The following is an 18,592-nucleotide window of genomic DNA, read 5'->3' as shown; positions in this document are numbered from 1 at the left end:
CATTTTCTCATTATGAAGAATCAATTGTGCTATTATTCTTTAATGATGCATTTTCAGGGGATATATATATTACATGTTCAGATTTCAGTATGAATCAATAAACCATCTCTTTAGTGTTTAGATTGTATTTTGTTTTTAAAAATCTTCTTCCTTCTTATTAACTCTTCCTTTTTCTTCTCTATGTGTTGTTTCCACACTCAGAAACAAACACACCATGTAACCAATTGCGGTTAATTTGAAATAGAGACTTGACCTCTATTAATTATTTTCTCAAAAAGCTCTTCCAGCAACTTAACACTTAATAATTCTGCTCCCAATTGCAACAAGTCTCAGAATCAAGAATTACAAAAATTTCATGTACATTTACAATTGAAAATTAAGAAGCATCGAATTTAACTCGATGGTGGACTAAAATTATGTAACATTATCACAGAGAGTTCATGCATATATAAGTGTATAACTCAGTTTGAAAATCATAAATCGCTTAAATTTAGCGATGAAGCAGTGGACTTTGTATCTTTAGTTTCGCTGCCTCCAAGGCATGGATCGGGTTGTTGAGTTCCCCTGACGCCTCCTTGAACATTAGAGCAAACAGAGCTTAATTTGGCAGCAACAGATTCCAAAGCTTGTATGTTGATATCTTGTAGGTGCACATTCTGGCATGGATTCTTCTCACTGCAGTCTAACTTCACAGCAACCGGAGTGTTTGACGTCCCTTTCACACGACAAAATAGGATGTCCCTCAGCACCACTTGAGATGGCTGCACAGTATCAAATTGCCAATTTTTTTGTTAAATAAATACTAATATATATGATCTCCAGCTTTGTAAGTCATGTCATGTAAAAGTTAGAGAGAGAAAGTATGTATGTATGTACATTTTTGCTGGTGCACTCTGAATTTGGACAATATTTTTGGTCAATGATGATAGGGAAGGAAACATTGGTCATGGTAATATCCTCAAAAGTTATGTTATAAGCTTTGCTCGGCGGTGCCCCGGGCCAAGTCTTGATCCTAAGTCCATTGGTTGTGTGTGCAATGGTGCAGTTTTTCACATGAATGTTTCCGACATCCTCTTCATTCGGGACTTTTCCCAAGCTTCCAACACTGCATGCTCAACAAAACCAATGTTATTCTTGTATGTTATATATTAAATTATTAATCCATATATACATCCTTGTATTATTAGTTATGGTTTATATATAGGTGCACATTATATACCTGATACCATGACCGGGACCGCAACTACAGCCTGTTACAGTAATATCTTTTGAGCCTTGGCCAATAGAGATGCAATCGTCGCCTGTGCCGATGTTCATGTTATTGAGGGTAATATTAGTGGACATGCTGAGATGGATACCATCGGTGTTTTTGCTGTTCCACGGTGCAATGATTTTGATGTTATCGAAAATGAGACCTTGGGTGTTGTGGAGAGCGAAATGGAAAAATTTGCTGTCCTTAGATGTGATGCCCGTGATTTTTCCATTGTAACACTTCATGAAACGCATATTCTGCATGTAATTTAGATGAATTATTGAAATATGATGTAGATTAATTATATTTTTGCAAATTAACCCTTTTAAATTTTAGTGAGTCCAATTTTTCTCTGAAAATGATTAAATATGAAAATCTGGCTGTTGGTAGCAGGAATCAAATTCGCTGCTAAAAGCAGGAATCCACGATCCAGATTTTAATGTTACTCTTTTGGAATATGAATATGCTGCTCTTTAGCGACCCGCACACCTCAAATCTTGACTGTTGAAATTAAGTATTTGAGCGGTTGGGATGAAGAAAAGCAGGAAGAAGAGCAGCAAATTCTCATCCAAAAAATTAATGTATAGTTAATGAGATCAACATGAGGACTTACAATTGGTTTTCTTTTGCCAGACATAGCCCATGTGGCGGTACCTTGGCCATCGATGATGCCACCTCCTTCCACGACCAACTCGTGAAGAGTATCAAACTCGATCCAAGCAACACCTGGAAAGGCTTTCATGTCTTGTGGAGCCACTAGCGTTCCTTTGAATTCGAATGTAATATGCGACCCAATGCATGGACCCGCAAACAAAACTGGACCGAGCTGATAGGTGCCTGAAGGTACCAAGAGAGTCGATCGTCCTTTGAATGCGCACGCTGCTTTAAATGCATCTGCGAAGGCCTACAAAAATGTGAAAATATAGGTTATGTATAAGTTTCTTTGCTAACTGCTAGCTATAAACACAAATTTGCCATCGAGGCTGAACTATATAAAAACTTTTTTTTTTTTTAATTTTGGTGTGGCTAAGCACTCTCTTAGCATGACTTATGCTCCGTAGGTAATTTCACTATTTTATCGTTCTAATTAAATGTTTCCGGTACGCTCCAGCATCTTTTAAATGTTAATTTTGAGAATCAAACCTGCGACCTCTCCATCTAGAGACAGAGCTCGTGCCACTGCATTAAGCCCACAGTTCTTAATTGCACTAATAAATTCCATCCAATTAAACTAAGATGATTTCTAAAAAAAATGTATTGTAATGGTAAAATTTAATATAAATAAATCTAACATATTACCTTACTGTTTGCACTGGCACTTGCACTAGTCGATGCAGAGTACTTGGTGACATCAAAGACACTTGAGCCAGCTGAGTCACTTGAGGCATTTGATGAGGCATTTGAGGCACTGGAGTCACTTGAGCCAGTCGAGGCATCAGGTGGCGGAGCTGGTGGTGCGTTCTTCGGTGCTTTCGGTGCTTTTGGTTCTTTTGGTGCGTGTTTTTTAGCCGTTGCCACGACCAACAAACTAATAAGAACTATCTTGAACAACATTGAAGAAGCCATCATGGATCACGTTATCGATCCATTTTAATAATTATATGAATTTATATACAATAGGAACTAAAGCTTTATTTAGAAGGACAGAACAATCCATGTACTTTTTTGCCATTTTTTTGCTGGATTTTGTTCAAAACAACAACTGTCAACTAATTTTAGAAAACAAAAATTAACACAAAAAGTGATTTATGTATTAATTAATCAAACAACTTAAAAACTCAACGGTGCAATTAGCAATGGATTGATGGATGACCAAAAAAAAGGTGTTTGAACTAAAATTAGCATGTACCTTATTCAAAATGAATTTACAACTTCAGTTTATTCTTATATAGTTTTACAATTTTCATTGATTATTGTTTTATAAAAAAAAAACAATAATACTGGGTGCAACTTTTACAGATTATACCCAAACCTTCTTAGGTTTTTTTAGCCTTTTAGCCTCTCTTCTCATAGTACCAAAACAGGAAACAGCATAACAGTTATTTGCTTAGATAAAGGGAGAATTTCATATATACCCCCCAAAAACTAGTAAAATTACGTATTCCCCCCTCTAAAATCTATAATATTTACCCTTCTAAATTTCAAAAACTCACAAATTTACACATTTTAATATTTTATTCTATTAGAACTCATTTTAAATTTATGAAGTATCTATTTTTTTACCCTTCTTTAAAAAAACAAAAAATAGTACATAGCATGTTTTAGAAAAAAATTATGAGTATTCTAATTGGACGGCTTTTGAGGGCAAATAGGTCATTTCTATACTTCTGATATTTACACAGTGACATTTAGATATATGCTTATGTAAGCGTTAGTAGTAGAGAAAACTGACATTTTTCTAAAACATTACTAGTTTGTTATATTTTAATGAAGAGTAAAATGGATACTTCATATATTTAAAATGAGTTTTAATAGAAAAGACAAAAATGAGCAAATTTGTAAATTTTTTAAGTTTAGAAGGATAAATATGTTAATATGAATTTTAGAGGGGAAAATACATAATTTTCAAGGTTTTTAGGGGTATACATAAAATTCCCCCTAAGATAAATTAGAAAGGGAAAATAGCATTAACGGCTCTTAGCCTTGTAAATCTATACATATATATACACACCACAAAGTGTATCTTGTAATTAATCATAATAAATCAATAAAGAAAATAACTCAAAAAAAAAAAAAAAATCCAATCTAACTACGAAACAGTAAACTAATTCGTATACCTGTTATCAGATTAAAGAGGAAATTTTCAAAATTCACCAAAATGTCTAAATTAATTACTCTCCAAAACTCATTTTAATGATAATGGTATTAAACGAATGGAAAAATACAATTAATGATCAGAAAATTATTACTTAAAACTCAAGTTTATACAATGATCAGAAAACATACCAGTAAAATTTAAACAACATTCTTAACTATTATACCTTCAAAATATGTAGCGATTGGTGCCTCTATCAAAATATTTCTCCAGATAACAGTAGCAATCACGTATTTATTACTTCTTTTTAAAAAATAATGACAAAACCTATACAAAGTTCATGGAATTGAGCACAAAATATCACGTCTATACATTTCCCCAATATGTATAAAAAAAAAAAAACAAATTTACATTAACTCTTTAAAAGTTTCATCTAGGTGAGTCGTCTTGTAATCTTGCGTATATAACCTGTCTATAATATTTTGTGCACCTACAAGATAACCAGAAAGCCAAACCCGACCCGATAAGGCAAACACACGACATAATACTGAAAGACAGTGCGAAACAATGTTTCCCTATGCATGCATGCCCATCCACGGATTCCATATCATACACATAACCCACAACCCGTACCGATAACACATATGACCCAATTGGACTTGCAATTGCCACTGTATTAAAAATCGTGCCGAAATGGGTCAGCCCGAAAATCTCTGACGTGATACTTGGCATGAGAGACCATTGAGCTCCATAACACACCCCAACCAAAACCGACCCGATATAGAGCGACCCGGTAATACCTGAAGCAATAATGAAGTGGCCGATGCTCATCAAAACTAGAGTTATTGCTATGAAAAACGGCCTAGCGATGCATTTTTTGCAAAGGAAATAATCTGACACATAACCGGCAGAGAAGCGGCCTAGAAAGTTCCAGATACTCCAAAGAGATACCAAGGTTGCGGTTTCCGCGGCAGTGTAACCGATTGAAGAACCGATCTGACTTATGTTGTTAACAGTTGCTAGACCTGACCCCATGCCGCATGACATAGCAAAGAATAGGAGCCAAAAGTCAATTTTGCACATGGCTTGTAACAGGTTTAGATTTTCTTCTCTTGGTGCAAGTCCACTCCCTGCATCAAATTTTAGTTCAAAAAGATATGATATAAATCTCGAATAAACCCTTTGATAAAGGAAAAATACAGCTCTGTAATTTTGTAACAGTGCTAATTAAGTCTACAAAGAATGAAATGGTTTGCTTGATCAGTACTGGTACCGGTACCAGTACTGTGATCTGAAATAGGAATCCCTAGTCACTAGCATATTTACCAGTAAACACCATTATATGTCGAATTCAGAAATAAAAAGGTTATGCTGGTACCATATATTATATTTAGAATTCAGAAATAAAAAGGTTATGCTGGCACCATATATTATATTTAGAATTCAGAAATAAAAAGGTTATGTTGCTACAGTACCCTCTGAAATATCTCGAATTATCATTTAAGCCCACAAGATTGAAACAAAACCCAAATTGAAATAAGTAAAGAATCAAAATGGTTTGCTTGATCAGTATACCGGTACCAGTATATTTACCAGTAAACTCTATTACATATTGTGTACCTGATGTCGCAACCTCGCGATAGTTCTTATTATCTTCAACCAAAGATACTCTCTCATCACGAGTAATTTCATCGAGAACCTTCGACTCTTTATCGGCTTTCGTAACAATTGCTAACAGAGACCCTAGAAGTACCATAAGAACCCCAAAAATTGCAAATTGTAGAATGGAGGGTATATAAGTAAATAAACTCTGTCCAATTATGACGAGCATGAGGTAGCCGGCAAGGCAGAGTGCAATGAGAGAGAAAGCATCTAGAAACTTGTTATCATACGGTCCGCTGTCGGTTTTGGGGCAAACGTCTATAAAGTACATTAAAATCAAGGAGAGAGAAGACGGGAGAATGGCTAGGATAAGGATAAAGGAGCTCTGATTTGCATCGAAAAACGTGCGGTATAGCTGTACCAGTATTGCCCCACTTAGACCCAGAAATCCCTGAATAAAGAAAAATAAATTCATGTTCAGAATAAAAAATATACATATATTGGTACCATATAATATATCATGTTAGCAAAATTTTGACTGGACCATATTTAAAAATAGGCCTCTAATTTATTTTATATCAGGACAACTAACAAGACCATATATTATGTTTAGAATTCAGAAAAAAAAAAGGTTATGGAGTCCGTATCCTATGAGATATCTCAAATTTTTGGTTTATTTAATGCCTGGTCAAATTTTTTTCGCTGCCTATTCGGAATGCAAGGGGGTCAATATTATTGCGCTTTGAGATTCGTGCAGAAAGGATTTGAACAGTCCAGATTTTCCACAGATCAACTCAATGTTTGAGATATCTCAGAGGATGTGAATTCAAGGTTATGTTGGTACCATATATGATATTATATCAGCACAAACTAACAAGGCCAGATTTCAAGTACCAGTTCAGGTAAGGAAATGAAATGAAGGAATAGGCATATATATAAACATATATTAGAATGAGTGAGGCTATAGTACTATGCATATCGCAGATTGGTCCGTACTACAGATCAATATATTTTATTTTATTTTTCAAAAGTTTTTCATTAAGTGAATTTCCTTTGCACAATCTTAAAGTGCATCCGACCGTTAAAAACACATAACACAACATGACACTATATATCCATAGCACCATAGACCAACTTCATATATTATATCGGGACAAACTAAGAAGACCATATATTATATTTAGAAATCAGAAATAAAAAGGTTTATGTTGGTACCAGATTTCAGATATCAGTTCAGGTAAGACCATACATATATTACAATTACATACTTTCATGGTGCCAATGACAGTGCCGCGGCGATCGGGAAAGTTCTCGACAGAGGTGACGACATCTGCTGTGTTGAAGAAGGTCTGCGCGTGGGCCGCTACCAACATGCATGCGCAGATTACAGCAGCCGGAGGTCGGGATATGACTCCTGTGACAGCAAGCCAGATAGGGAGGTATCCAGCAAAGCACTGCACCGCACCAGCAAGCAGCACCTGTTCAATTAATTGTTTTCTTCTTATTATGATTCTTTATTTCAATTTTAAGAATCAAAGTAATACAAAACACTGAGGGGAATTTAATGTATACCCCTCAAAAACTTTGAAATTACATATATGTATTTCCCCCTCTAAAGTTCACAATATCATATTTACCCTTCTAAATTAAAAAACTCACAAATTTGCCCATTTTATTGGCTTTTATATTACAACTCATTTTAAATTCACAAAATACACATTTTACCCTTTATTAAAAAAATTGTGTAGCATGTCTGAGAAACATTGTCAGTTTTCTAAAATCATGTTTCTGATATAATGAACTTCAGTAGAGAGGAAAATACGTAATTTTGAAGTTTTTGATAATTTCATGTATACCCCTCAAAAACTTCGAGATTATGCATTTCCTCCTCTAAAGTTCATAATATCATATTCACCCTTCTAAATTAAAAAACTCACAAATTTACCCATTATATTGTCTTTTCTGTTAAAATTCATTTTAAATTCACAAATTACACATTTTACTTTTTATTAAAAAAAAATTGTGTAGCATGTTTCATAAACATCTTGGTCTTCTAATATCATGTTTCTGATATTATGAACTTTAGTAGTTGGGGAAATACGCAATTTCGATGTTTTTGATAATTTCATGTATACCCCTCAAAAACTTTGAAATTATGTTTTATATTACAACTCATTTTAAATTCAGAAAACACACATTCTCCTTAATTTCACAAGATATGGGAAATACGTAATTTTGAAGTTTTTGAGGGGTATAATACATGAAATTCCCCCTCAAAAACCAGAGAGGCAGAGAGAGAGTACCAGAAAGGATGAGTGGAGGCCGAATGGGTGCCAGGAGGAGGAGGCGAGGAGGCCGGAGAGAAGGCCGACGTTGGCACCGATGTCTTTGAAGAAGGCCACGTGGTCGAGAGATGACTGGTCCCACCCCTGCGAAGCCTTCAACGACTCCGAGTAGATGCCGAAGCAGTACGATCCTCCCGCCCCGCACTGCACCCACGCTGCCGCCGCCGTCGCAGCCCACCGAGTTCGCCGGAGACAACCCATTTCTATAATATTTGTTTTAGTTTAGGTGTTGTTCCTCGTTTTTTTGGCACAGCGCCTCTAATACCCCATCGTATCGTATCATATTAGAGTTAATAATAATAATAATAATAATAATAATAATAATATGGTATGATTATATGATTATCCGATTATACGATTATATATTATGATGATGAACGAGGGTGGTGACACGTATGTGCTTAAAAATATGAGGTAACGATTTTAACAGAATAATTATTACTTCATGCAGCGCAAAATCATATGAAGCGCTGCTTTAATTCTATAGTCCGTGCGCCGCATGAAGGTAAAATAACTCTGTTAAAATCTTTACGCAAAAAATGCATGGTTTGGTTCATAGACGATCATTGGTGCAATTCGGAGTAGGTCCAATGCCCATTGGACCTACTTTGGTTCGATGGGTGATCTGGCCATCCAATTGCATCATGAATCGTGCACTCTTATTAAAATCCGTATGAGTTTTTATCAATTTCCGTGCGCACAGACTTAATGCTAATCGTACGGTGATAGAGTTAATTGAACTTAAAAGTAGGTCCGATGGGCTGATAGATGCAATCATGCAAAGGACAAAGTTCCATATAAATGGCGTAACGATTTTATAGAGCAATTATTACTTCATGCAGCGCTACTTTAATTCTATAGCCCATGCCCTGCAATCTGCATAAAGCAAAAGCTACTCTGTTAATATATTTACCCAAAAATGCGTGGCTTGCAATCATGCAAAGGACAAATGATATCTCATTTTCGGAAATAAAAATGCTATGATCCTTAGGGATTGTAGAGTCCTATGATTTCAAATCCAACTTTTTATTAGTTTTGAGATTCGTGCATAAAAAATAATTTGTATAGAGATTCGTGTAATTCAAAAAATAAAAGGATGGATTTGAAATTTTAGAACCCTACAATCTCTTGGGATCGTAGCAGATTTATTTCCCTCATTTTCTCTGCGGATAGATATGTCTAACTTTGCATTGAACGCAACAATAATAAATATCTTGTGTTGCTTCCTCGTTTCTATAATATAATATGAGTGAGTCTATGGTAATATGCATATCACGATTTGGCACCGTGCTACGGCTCTATATTCGAGTTTTCAAATCCTAACGGTCGATCCGAACCGTTCATCTTGTTTTTCATATTAATATGTGTTTGGAGACCAAATTTTACATTTTTTGAAATTTTTTTACTATTTTTTTAGATGTATTGAAAATCACTGTTTTTGGATGGTCCAGAATTTTCAGATCAAGTGATTTTCTAAATATCTAAAAAAAAATAGTAAAAAAATTTCAAAAAATGTAAAATTTGGTCTCCAAACACATATTAATATGGAGAACAAGATGAACGGTTCGGCTCGACCGTTAGGATTTAAAAACTTAAATATAGAGCCGTAGCACAGTAACAACCCGTGATATGCATATTACCATAGACTCACTCATATAATATTATTCTACCGATAGAGACAACCCACTTCTATAATATTATTTTATTTCACCAGTCTACAACTCTACACTCTACCCCTCGGCCTCGTATGATCGTATCCTATCAAATCCTATCATATATTCATTCCTATAATAAGATGAGATCATGAGATCCATCATAACATGATTATATGATGGTACCATTCTTTATTCGGAATAAACTGACTGATAGAAAACCGAAATTTTTTTTAGTTAATTACCACGGTAAAATTTCAAAATTAATTAGTTAACATTCTAAATTTCAAATTTTAAAAATACCACCCACACAAACTCAGTTTGTGCATGCTGGACTTGTGCACCAACTTTTTTTTTTTTTAGTTTTGTTCTGTTGCACATATAATTTGTAGTATAAAACATTCATCTTATAATTTATAGTAATTTATGAACCAACTTACTTAGTACAAAACACTGCTCATGTTGTATGTATAATTTGTTGCAGTATGTATAATTTGTTGCAGTAACTTTTAGTTCAAACTTAGTATAAAATTTTATTTGTTAAGTGTGTTTTATTTTCTATAATTTCTCCGCCTAATTTGATACTTATATATAATTCTAATTAAATACCACCGAACAAAACAAAATAGAACAGGAAAAAAAACTTAGTCCAAAAAATTTAAACACAACAAAATAGAACTTAAAAAAAAGGGTATGCAGATCCAGCTAGTGCACAAAAAAAAAATCATGCGCATACTGGAGTAGCATGGGTGGTGATTTTTTAAATTTTGAATTTTAGATTGTAAACTAATTAATTTTAGAGTGTAAAAAAATGGAGTAACGATTTCAAATTATTGAATTTATAGTGCATTCAACGCACGCAACTACAGATAGATATCTTGCACTTAATTTGCATTTCATTACTGAAAAAAAAAAAGAAAAAAAAAAATACTTGGTACAACTCAAATTACAGGTCGCTCTCTTGAAACACCAACCCAACAAAATGGAAAGGGGACCAATTTCAAATCCAGACAAAAAACAGGGACTTGATAATAAATGACCGCCATTACTGTGTTGTCTCTTTCCTTTCTTTTTTTTTTTTATAAGACCTTCAATTTTATTCTTTTTTTTTTAAATCTATTCATTTTTATACTTTGACCTCAATATATTAATTAGTTAGATTATGAAAGAAGTCTACGTAATTTTATTCATTTTTAAAAAGAAAAAGCTTATAAACAAAAGGGCATACCAAACTTGATATTTTTTTATTATTTTTAGATTATCTTTCAAAAATCACAAATATAGTAACAAATTCTTAAAAATAATAAAAATTAGTATTCTATAATTTTTTTGATATAACAAATTTATTGAGCTATTAAGTTGATGTTTCGTTATAAAAAAATAAAATTTAACCCGTAAACATTTCGACTGAAATGTTTATGGAAGCACATTAGTCAGTCTATATGTTTTAATAGCAAAAACTTTAACTTATTAATTGACAAATTAAGGACATCATGAATTTAAGCATAAACACATGAGAAAATATGAAAATATATGATCATCTGAGTTCAATATTATACTAATTAATTACATCTCACTGCATGCATTTCCAGTTTCTCTCACCAGTGGAACCCCAAAATCACCTACTATACAATACAATACATAGAGATATATAATGTTACTAATTAACAAATATTGTTCAACAAATGCACAACACAGTTATTAAACCCATCCCGAGTAAATTAAATACAACCTAGTAGTAAAAATGTAAAATTAATTTTAATTACATCTCCATGTCAACAAGGACATCATCATCATCCTCCCAAATTGTTGCCATAAAATATATATATATAGGGTCCAGCTAATTTGCTGCCGGCAGCATTTTAGCCGGAGGTGCTGCCGCCCCTTTTTTTATTTTCTGATATTCAAATCAAAACCGTTAGATGTTTAATCTATATTATAATCTACTTGGAGACCAAATTTTACATTTTTTGAAATTTTTTTACTATTTATTAAGCTGGTTTGAAAACCGTTGATTTCAATGCTACAAAAATTTACAGAAAACCGCTGATTTCAATAAAATAAGTTACCACAAGATTTATAATCTTTAATATATATTATGAAAAAAAAATTGTAAGCATAAATAATTATAACTTAATTTTTCAAGATATTACACAAGAAAGCACTGAATCAATCTGGATTAGGACAATCATCTCTCAAAGAGAGAGCCGTCAGTACGTGTGAAAGTCAAGAAAGAAATTTGGAAGTAGTAGAAGAGAAGGAGACAATATCTTAGCATCATTGTCATCGATAACAACCATAAAAACAGATATCCTATTTATATATATAGTTTTATATTACGAAGAATGAACGAATTTACAGCACCCTCGGGAAAGGAAAATCAGCAAAGTGAAGACAAATCGATAAACAGTGATTAAATCAATTAGGACTGCTGGTGTGTTTTACTTGGCAACATCAAGCAACACGCGACAAATATGGACTCCTGATTTTGGGCCGAGAACTGGGCCTGAATCTGAACTGGGCTTGCTAGCTATATGTGCTTTTTGTGTTAATATAAAGTACGATCGATATCTAAATATTGTTGGAAGTGTGCATATGAAGTTGCACATTTCATTAGAAAGTAATATGTCATGGTCAATCGGTCATGCATACATAATTATATATTCAAATGCTGACTCAAATACAACACGCGTCAACCAAAAATGTCCCTTTTTCTTCTTATATCCAATGGTAAAGGAATACATCCACAAGGTACTCTCTTTGTTCAACCCCTATACCCACATCACCATCCAGCTTCAATCCATGGCTTCAATTCGAGCTCTTCCTTCCTCTTCTTCTTGGTTCCATTTACTTTCATCTCCGCCATTATTCTTTTGATCTTCCATGTCGCCATACCACAATCAGCTGTCTTCATGAAACATTTCACCATGGCTACCCAGGTTCTGGTTTCCGCTACTCTGCTTGTCGCCATACAGATGGATTAATTGGACCACAAACAAACAACAATACATGCGGTCTTGATCAAGGCTGTTGTGGCAATGAGTTTCACTACCATGGCATTGGGTTGTTTGGCTTCTACACGGTGGCCAGTGGCCACACCATTGGTTAGGTTCATATAGATATCCAAGATGTCTTTGAATATATAGAGAATAAGAGTTCACTGTTCACTACAGTCAGATGTACGTGTTCTGTTATTAATTGCTGTTGTATTTTGCTTTTATTTCTGGCTCTCTATTTTCGGGGTCCTTGATAGATGTCACATGTTATCTTTGATTATGTGTTCAGTGTTATAATATATATATATAGAGAGAGAGAGTGTGTGTGACTAATATGTTGGAATTAATTTCAATTAATTACAACATATGTGGGCTTATATGTAATATAATTATATATTGAATAATAGACTGTCAAAATTAGACCCGTTATGAAGTGATCAAATTAAGTATTATTTATTGGGTTCAATATGTGTAGAATGCGTATTAATAACTTTATGATTTAGTGATGGTCTAAATTATATAAAGTTTGGTAATAATATAATTATGTTATTGGTCCCTGGGGAACACAATCAAATATGACAATGTTCCGTAAATAAGGAAATACCCAATAAGGCAAGTTCTGAATTCAGACCCAATAAGAATCCAATAAGATTTAATTAATTAATTAAATAAAAATGAAAGAGGCGCCTGATGAATGCACCTATTCATTTGATATCAATAAAAAGAGAATATTCATCAGATGTAAACGATTACGGCTCTTATTCATCAGATGAATTATTTAGGCCTCTTTGTTTCTCTCTAGTTTCTCTCTCTAAAAAAACAGAGATTAATATAGTGTTTAAGGAGAGGATTTTCAGTTCAGAACTTGAATCGGGTGTCTCTCTTTGTACGGAAGAGAACGTTGCCACAGCCGCCTCTCTCGCTCTCTCCATCGGACTTGAGAGGGATTACTTGGAAATCTAAGGGCTTCTGGTGATCAACGGTGATTGTGCATCCCTGGAAGATCATGGCTATGGATCAAGGTAACTTTTAATTTCAAATTAGGATTCACTAGAGGATCATGGCAATTTAGGGTTTACATATGCAATACGATCCTGTCTAAAATAAATCCAACATAATATGCATTCGGTAGCATATGAGCCGATATGCATACAGTCCAAATTTAAAATTTCAAAATTTAAAAAGTCGATCTAAAACGTTCATCATGTTCTCCATATTAATATGTGCTTGGAGACCAAATTTTACATTTATCTGAATTTTTTTACTATTTATTAAGCCACTTTGAAAATTGCTGATCCAACTGTGACTGCTGATTTTACTGTTTTGTTAAGCCACCGTTGAATCAACAATTTTCAAAGTGGCTTAATAAATAGTAAAACAATTCAGAAAAATATAAAATTTGGTCTCCAAGCACATATTAATATGGAGAACAAGATAAACAGTTCAGATCGACTTCTTGGATTATGAAATTTCAAATTTGGACCGTATGCATATCGGCTCATATGCTACTGAATGCATATTAGTCTCTCTCTCTCTCTCTATATATATATATATTTTTTGGAATTTGTTTACTATTTATTAAGATGGTTTGAAAATCGTTGTTTTTTAATGATGCAGAATTTTAATAAAAACATCAATTTTTAAACCATCTTAATAAATAGTAAAAAATTCCAAAAAATATAAAATTTGGTCTCCAAACACATTTTAATATAGATTAAAAATCTAACGGTTTGGATCGGCTATTTAAACTTCAAAACTAGAGATATGAGCACGAATTAAAACATTCCCATTAATTCACGAAGTAGCGTAGCTTCTCTCTCTCTCTCTCTCTATATATATATATATATATCTCCATTCTATTATTAAGCATGTTGGGTGTCTGATCCGCCAACGGCTACGATTGAGAGATGAAACTTCGGATTTGATCTCAGCTCTCCAATTACATAATTTGTCTTATTTTGATTAAATGCATCTCTTTTATGTATAGAAGTCTAAATTTAGTTAAAAACATATCCACCACATGTGCTACCACACGATATGTTACAATTAAAATTAAATAAATTCTAAAATTTAGCGATATATTTATTTGTTTTCTCATTCATTTATTTTCATATTTCTCCTATTCAATTGAGAAAACTCCACCTTCCATTTTTTTTTTTAAATTTTCTTATTTTTCTTTATTTGTTTCTATACATATTGGTGTGGGCAATTTATAATATATTTCCAATATAGAATATATCAATGTGTGTGTGTGTGTATTCTAAATTGGAAACAAAGAATAATATAAATTGAAACGTGTGTGTAAATATTTATTTTTCTTATAATGTGTGTGTGTGTATCCTATACATACACACGATAACACTTTTTATTTATGTTTTTTGATATCATATTATATGTTGATATTGAATTGTTGTATGATATTTGATATTAGATTCGAATTGAGCTATTATTTGATATCATTGGTACTTAAAAATAAAGAATCATCTGTTGGAATTTCGGGTAGGTTATAGTGCAACAATTCGAAACAGTTCAAGATTTGTTCACTACCCGAAAACCAGAATCCAAGTATAAAACTAATCCTAGGATTAAAACAGAGTTTACCACTAGACGCGCAGCGGAAACTTCAAGTCCTAGCAGTAATCTTCTTTGGTTCGCACACCTTGTGTCGGATCCACGCAACAGCAACTGCAGCCACGTCTCTATTAGTATCCACACGAACAGGTTGACGAACAACTGCAAGTCGAAGTGCTAGCGCCAACTTGCAGTCCCCTTCTTGTCTTTCTGTTTTCCTTTTCGGTATCTGAATTAGAGCGAAATCTGACAGATCTGATTTTCGGTTTTCATCCAATAAAACCGAAATTCTAATCTTTTATTTTCTGTCTTTTTTAATCCGAACAATGCAACAGAGAGAGATAAAACTCTCTTTCGAAAATAGAGATAGAGATTTTTTGGAGAGCCTTCCGAAAATAGCATATGTAATTATTTATAATACAATACTTCTGTTGATTGCATCCTTTCAGTTCGCACCCATTTAGATATGCATATCCAATTATATCTTATCAGATCATATCAGAAAACAGATTATTTCGGGCCCATGTTTGATGCAGCCCAAAAAGACCTAATCCATAATTAATTAACTTATTAATTAAGGCCAAAAATATTCTGGCCTGTTAGTACATATCTAACATCATCACATCATCAAATTGTTATCAAAGATCACGATTAAAGTCTTGATATGAAAAATGAAAATAAATCAATTTGAAATCGGTCATAGTCGGGTTCGGGTACACCAATTAAGTGACATCTGTTGGAGAATTAATGGATATGTTTTAGCAGGGTGGGCCCATGGTAGGCTTCCAATGTTACATAGGTAAACTTGATATGGATGGATATCTTTCCATTTTTTAATCTCTATAGATCTCTCATCGATGCAACCAGAGCCAGAGCTCCCTCCCCTGCTAAAGAAAAGAAAAGTAGTACTGGTTTGTTAGACAACAGCTTTTAATTTCTATGATGACTTTAATAACTCATCATACAAATAGATAATGCCACGTGGAATGAGCGATCAACCCCAGATGGGTACCATTTGAGAGAAAGCCTTCCAATTAAAATCAATCTAATATAAATTCCAAGCAAGACTATTAGTAGTCAAACTTGAATAATATCCATGAGGTCACAAAGTGCAATTAAGAGCTAAATTCTGATCCAACTTTGGTACCCATCTGGGGTTCTGGAAAGTTAAAATATGTTTTTATGAAGAGGAGGGTTCAAATGCCTCCATGTTTTTGTGTCTCCATCATGCCTCCATCTCTCTATCATTTTTAAAGTTCAAACAGTCGATCCGAACCGATCAACCTAACCTCCATACTAAAATATGTTTGGAGACCAAATTTTATATTTTTAGGAATTTTTTTACTATTTTTTTAGATAGGTACAAAAATATTGTTTTTAGATGGTTCAGATTTACTAATTTTGTACCTATCTAAAAAAATAGTAAAAAAATTCCTAAAAATATAAAATTTGGTCTCCAAACATATTTTAGTATGGAGGTTAGGTTGAGCGGTTCGAATCGACTGTAACTTTGAAAATGATGGAGAGAGATGGAGGCATGATGAAGGCACAAAAACATGGAGGCATTTGAACCCTCCTCTTTTATGAAACAGTTAAACTATATATGATGTACGTACCTAGTTTAAGTTTAAGTAATAATTTAAATCAAACCATCATTAATTTTTTTTAATGTGCCCGGAGAAATACTACTTGTATATATTAATTAATGTGTATATTTTATGTGATTTGTGAACTTATTTATAGTTGCGAAAAAAAATTCAAAATGAAGAGGTGTTAGAATCTAGGTGGTTGCCTGAGAACTATATTGAGGGATTAGAGGCCTTTCACTGGAATTAATTATGTGATGATCCATATTGAAATAGTTCTCAAATCAATACACACACACACATACATACATATATATATATATATATATATATATATATATAGATGGGCTATGGTGCATTGCAATGCATGAACCCCCTTATGCATTGCACTATAATCACGGATTTAAAGTCCAAACGACCGATCCGAACCGTTAGATGTTTAATCCATATTGAAATGTGCTTGGAGAGCAAATTTTACATTGTTTGAAAATTTTTTTACTATTTATTAAGCATTTTTGAAAATTGCTGTTTTGCTGTGAACAGTAAAAATTTCTGGACCATCAGATCAGCGACATTCAAAATTGCTTAATAAATAGTAAAAAAATTCCAAAAAATGTAAAATTTGGTCCCCAAGCACATATTAATATGAAGAACAAGATGAACGGTTCGGATTGGTCATTTGGACTTTAAATCCATGATTTATAGTGCAATGCATAAGAGGGTTCATGCATTGCAATGCACCATAGCCCATCTCTCTCTCTCTCTATATATATACACACACACACACACACACACACACACATCTCCATATACATATATATATATACACATACACATACACATATACATATACATATACATATACATATACATATACACATATACATATACATATATACATAAATTCTTCCTTAAATGTATGTTGGATATTTTCCCCATATTTAATCTTTCTAAATTTATGAATTTTTAGTATCGCTTTGACAATTACAGCAAGGGTCCTTAATATTTAAATTATGAAAGAAAATAAATTATTCAAAAATATTACTTTCAAATTGTTTCTAAAATAAATCATATGATTTTTTCTAAAATAAAATAACACTTCTTTTTATGGTGTATATATAGTTTTATATTTCTGAACAATATATGTTGAACTTGAATGCATGAGAAAAATATTTGGAAGATTTTGGTTTCTTTTGATGCATGTGGCCTATGCTTTAATATGTTGGGTAAATCTATTCAAAATTGCACTTAGATATCTAACTTAAATCTAAAGCTTGAAACTGAGTGTTAAAATAAATTTCGTAGCTATAAAAAAAAGGAGAATCATTGGTATATTGAGATTTTATATTATAGATCATTAATAAATTTGGCAATATTATGAGTATTTCGTAAAATACATGTTAAAATTAACTCTTTATTCAGACAAGTTGAAGAAATCTGTAACGATCACTATAAAGCCCTTAGTGGCGTCAGTGAGAATAAAACAGGTTTGTCTGCATGACGTCCGCCACACAAGATCCTTGGGGAAAAAAATTAAGAAAAATAAAATTAATTACAAAATATAGATCATAGATGTGATGAGAAATCTGAAAAATATATTTTAGCAATTAATAAACTTTTTTATTATTTAAAAGTATTTCTATATTCATAAAATAGAAGTGGTTTTTTGAAATGGAAATAATTGCAGGGGTTCTATGATTTTGTTTATTCTAAATCAAATAAATAAAAGGGTCCCATATTTATCCGACCGAGTATTTGAAAATCGGACGGCTGTGATTGTAAAATTTGTAATCAACAAATCACTGAGAGATTAAGACTGAGAGTCCAGATTCT

The 18,592-nt window shown here is 33.0% G+C and overlaps 2 protein-coding genes across 2 annotated transcripts; both read right to left on the bottom strand.

Moving 5' to 3' along the window:
* Positions 1–390: 390 nt before the first annotated feature.
* Positions 391–2,818, bottom strand: LOC144545040 (exopolygalacturonase-like). The gene is made up of 5 exons (XM_078293592.1): positions 2,552–2,818; positions 1,866–2,156; positions 1,220–1,509; positions 877–1,105; positions 391–761 (listed from the first exon to the last, which is right to left on the bottom strand). The coding sequence occupies exons 1-5, from the start codon at positions 2,816–2,818 to the stop codon at positions 474–476; spliced, it is 1,365 nt and encodes a 454-aa protein (XP_078149718.1). The 3' UTR covers positions 391–473.
* Positions 2,819–4,300: 1,482 nt separating this feature from the next.
* Positions 4,301–8,218, bottom strand: LOC144545155 (protein NUCLEAR FUSION DEFECTIVE 4-like). The gene is made up of 4 exons (XM_078293740.1): positions 7,913–8,218; positions 6,878–7,087; positions 5,628–6,060; positions 4,301–5,137 (listed from the first exon to the last, which is right to left on the bottom strand). The coding sequence occupies exons 1-4, from the start codon at positions 8,153–8,155 to the stop codon at positions 4,437–4,439; spliced, it is 1,587 nt and encodes a 528-aa protein (XP_078149866.1). The 5' UTR covers positions 8,156–8,218; the 3' UTR covers positions 4,301–4,436.
* Between the last annotated feature and the right edge of the window lie 10,374 nt (positions 8,219–18,592).

This window comes from Carex rostrata, chromosome 27 (genome assembly GCF_964058835.1).
Source record: "Carex rostrata chromosome 27, lpCarRost1.2, whole genome shotgun sequence".
Taxonomy (NCBI): Eukaryota; Viridiplantae; Streptophyta; class Magnoliopsida; order Poales; family Cyperaceae; genus Carex; species Carex rostrata.
This window is presented reverse-complemented; position numbering and strand designations above follow the sequence as displayed.

Bases quoted from the DNA above. Each gene is read 5' to 3' on its own strand.
- LOC144545040 (XM_078293592.1), bottom strand. From the start codon at position 2,818: ATGGCTTCTTCAATGTTGTTCAAGATAGTTCTTATTAGTTTGTTGGTC. The intron at 1,510-1,865 runs GTAAGTCCTCAT...AATTACATGCAG, and splicing joins CTGGCAAAAGAAAACCAATT to AATATGCGTTTCATGAAGTG. The intron at 762-876 runs GTACATACATAC...GATACTGTGCAG, and splicing joins CAGAGTGCACCAGCAAAAAT to CCATCTCAAGTGGTGCTGAG.
- LOC144545155 (XM_078293740.1), bottom strand. From the start codon at position 8,155: ATGGGTTGTCTCCGGCGAACTCGGTGGGCTGCGACGGCGGCGGCAGCG. The intron at 6,061-6,877 runs GTATGTAATTGT...TTCTTTATTCAG, and splicing joins CTGTCATTGGCACCATGAAA to GGATTTCTGGGTCTAAGTGG. The intron at 5,138-5,627 runs GTACACAATATG...AATTTGATGCAG, and splicing joins TCGCGAGGTTGCGACATCAG to GGAGTGGACTTGCACCAAGA.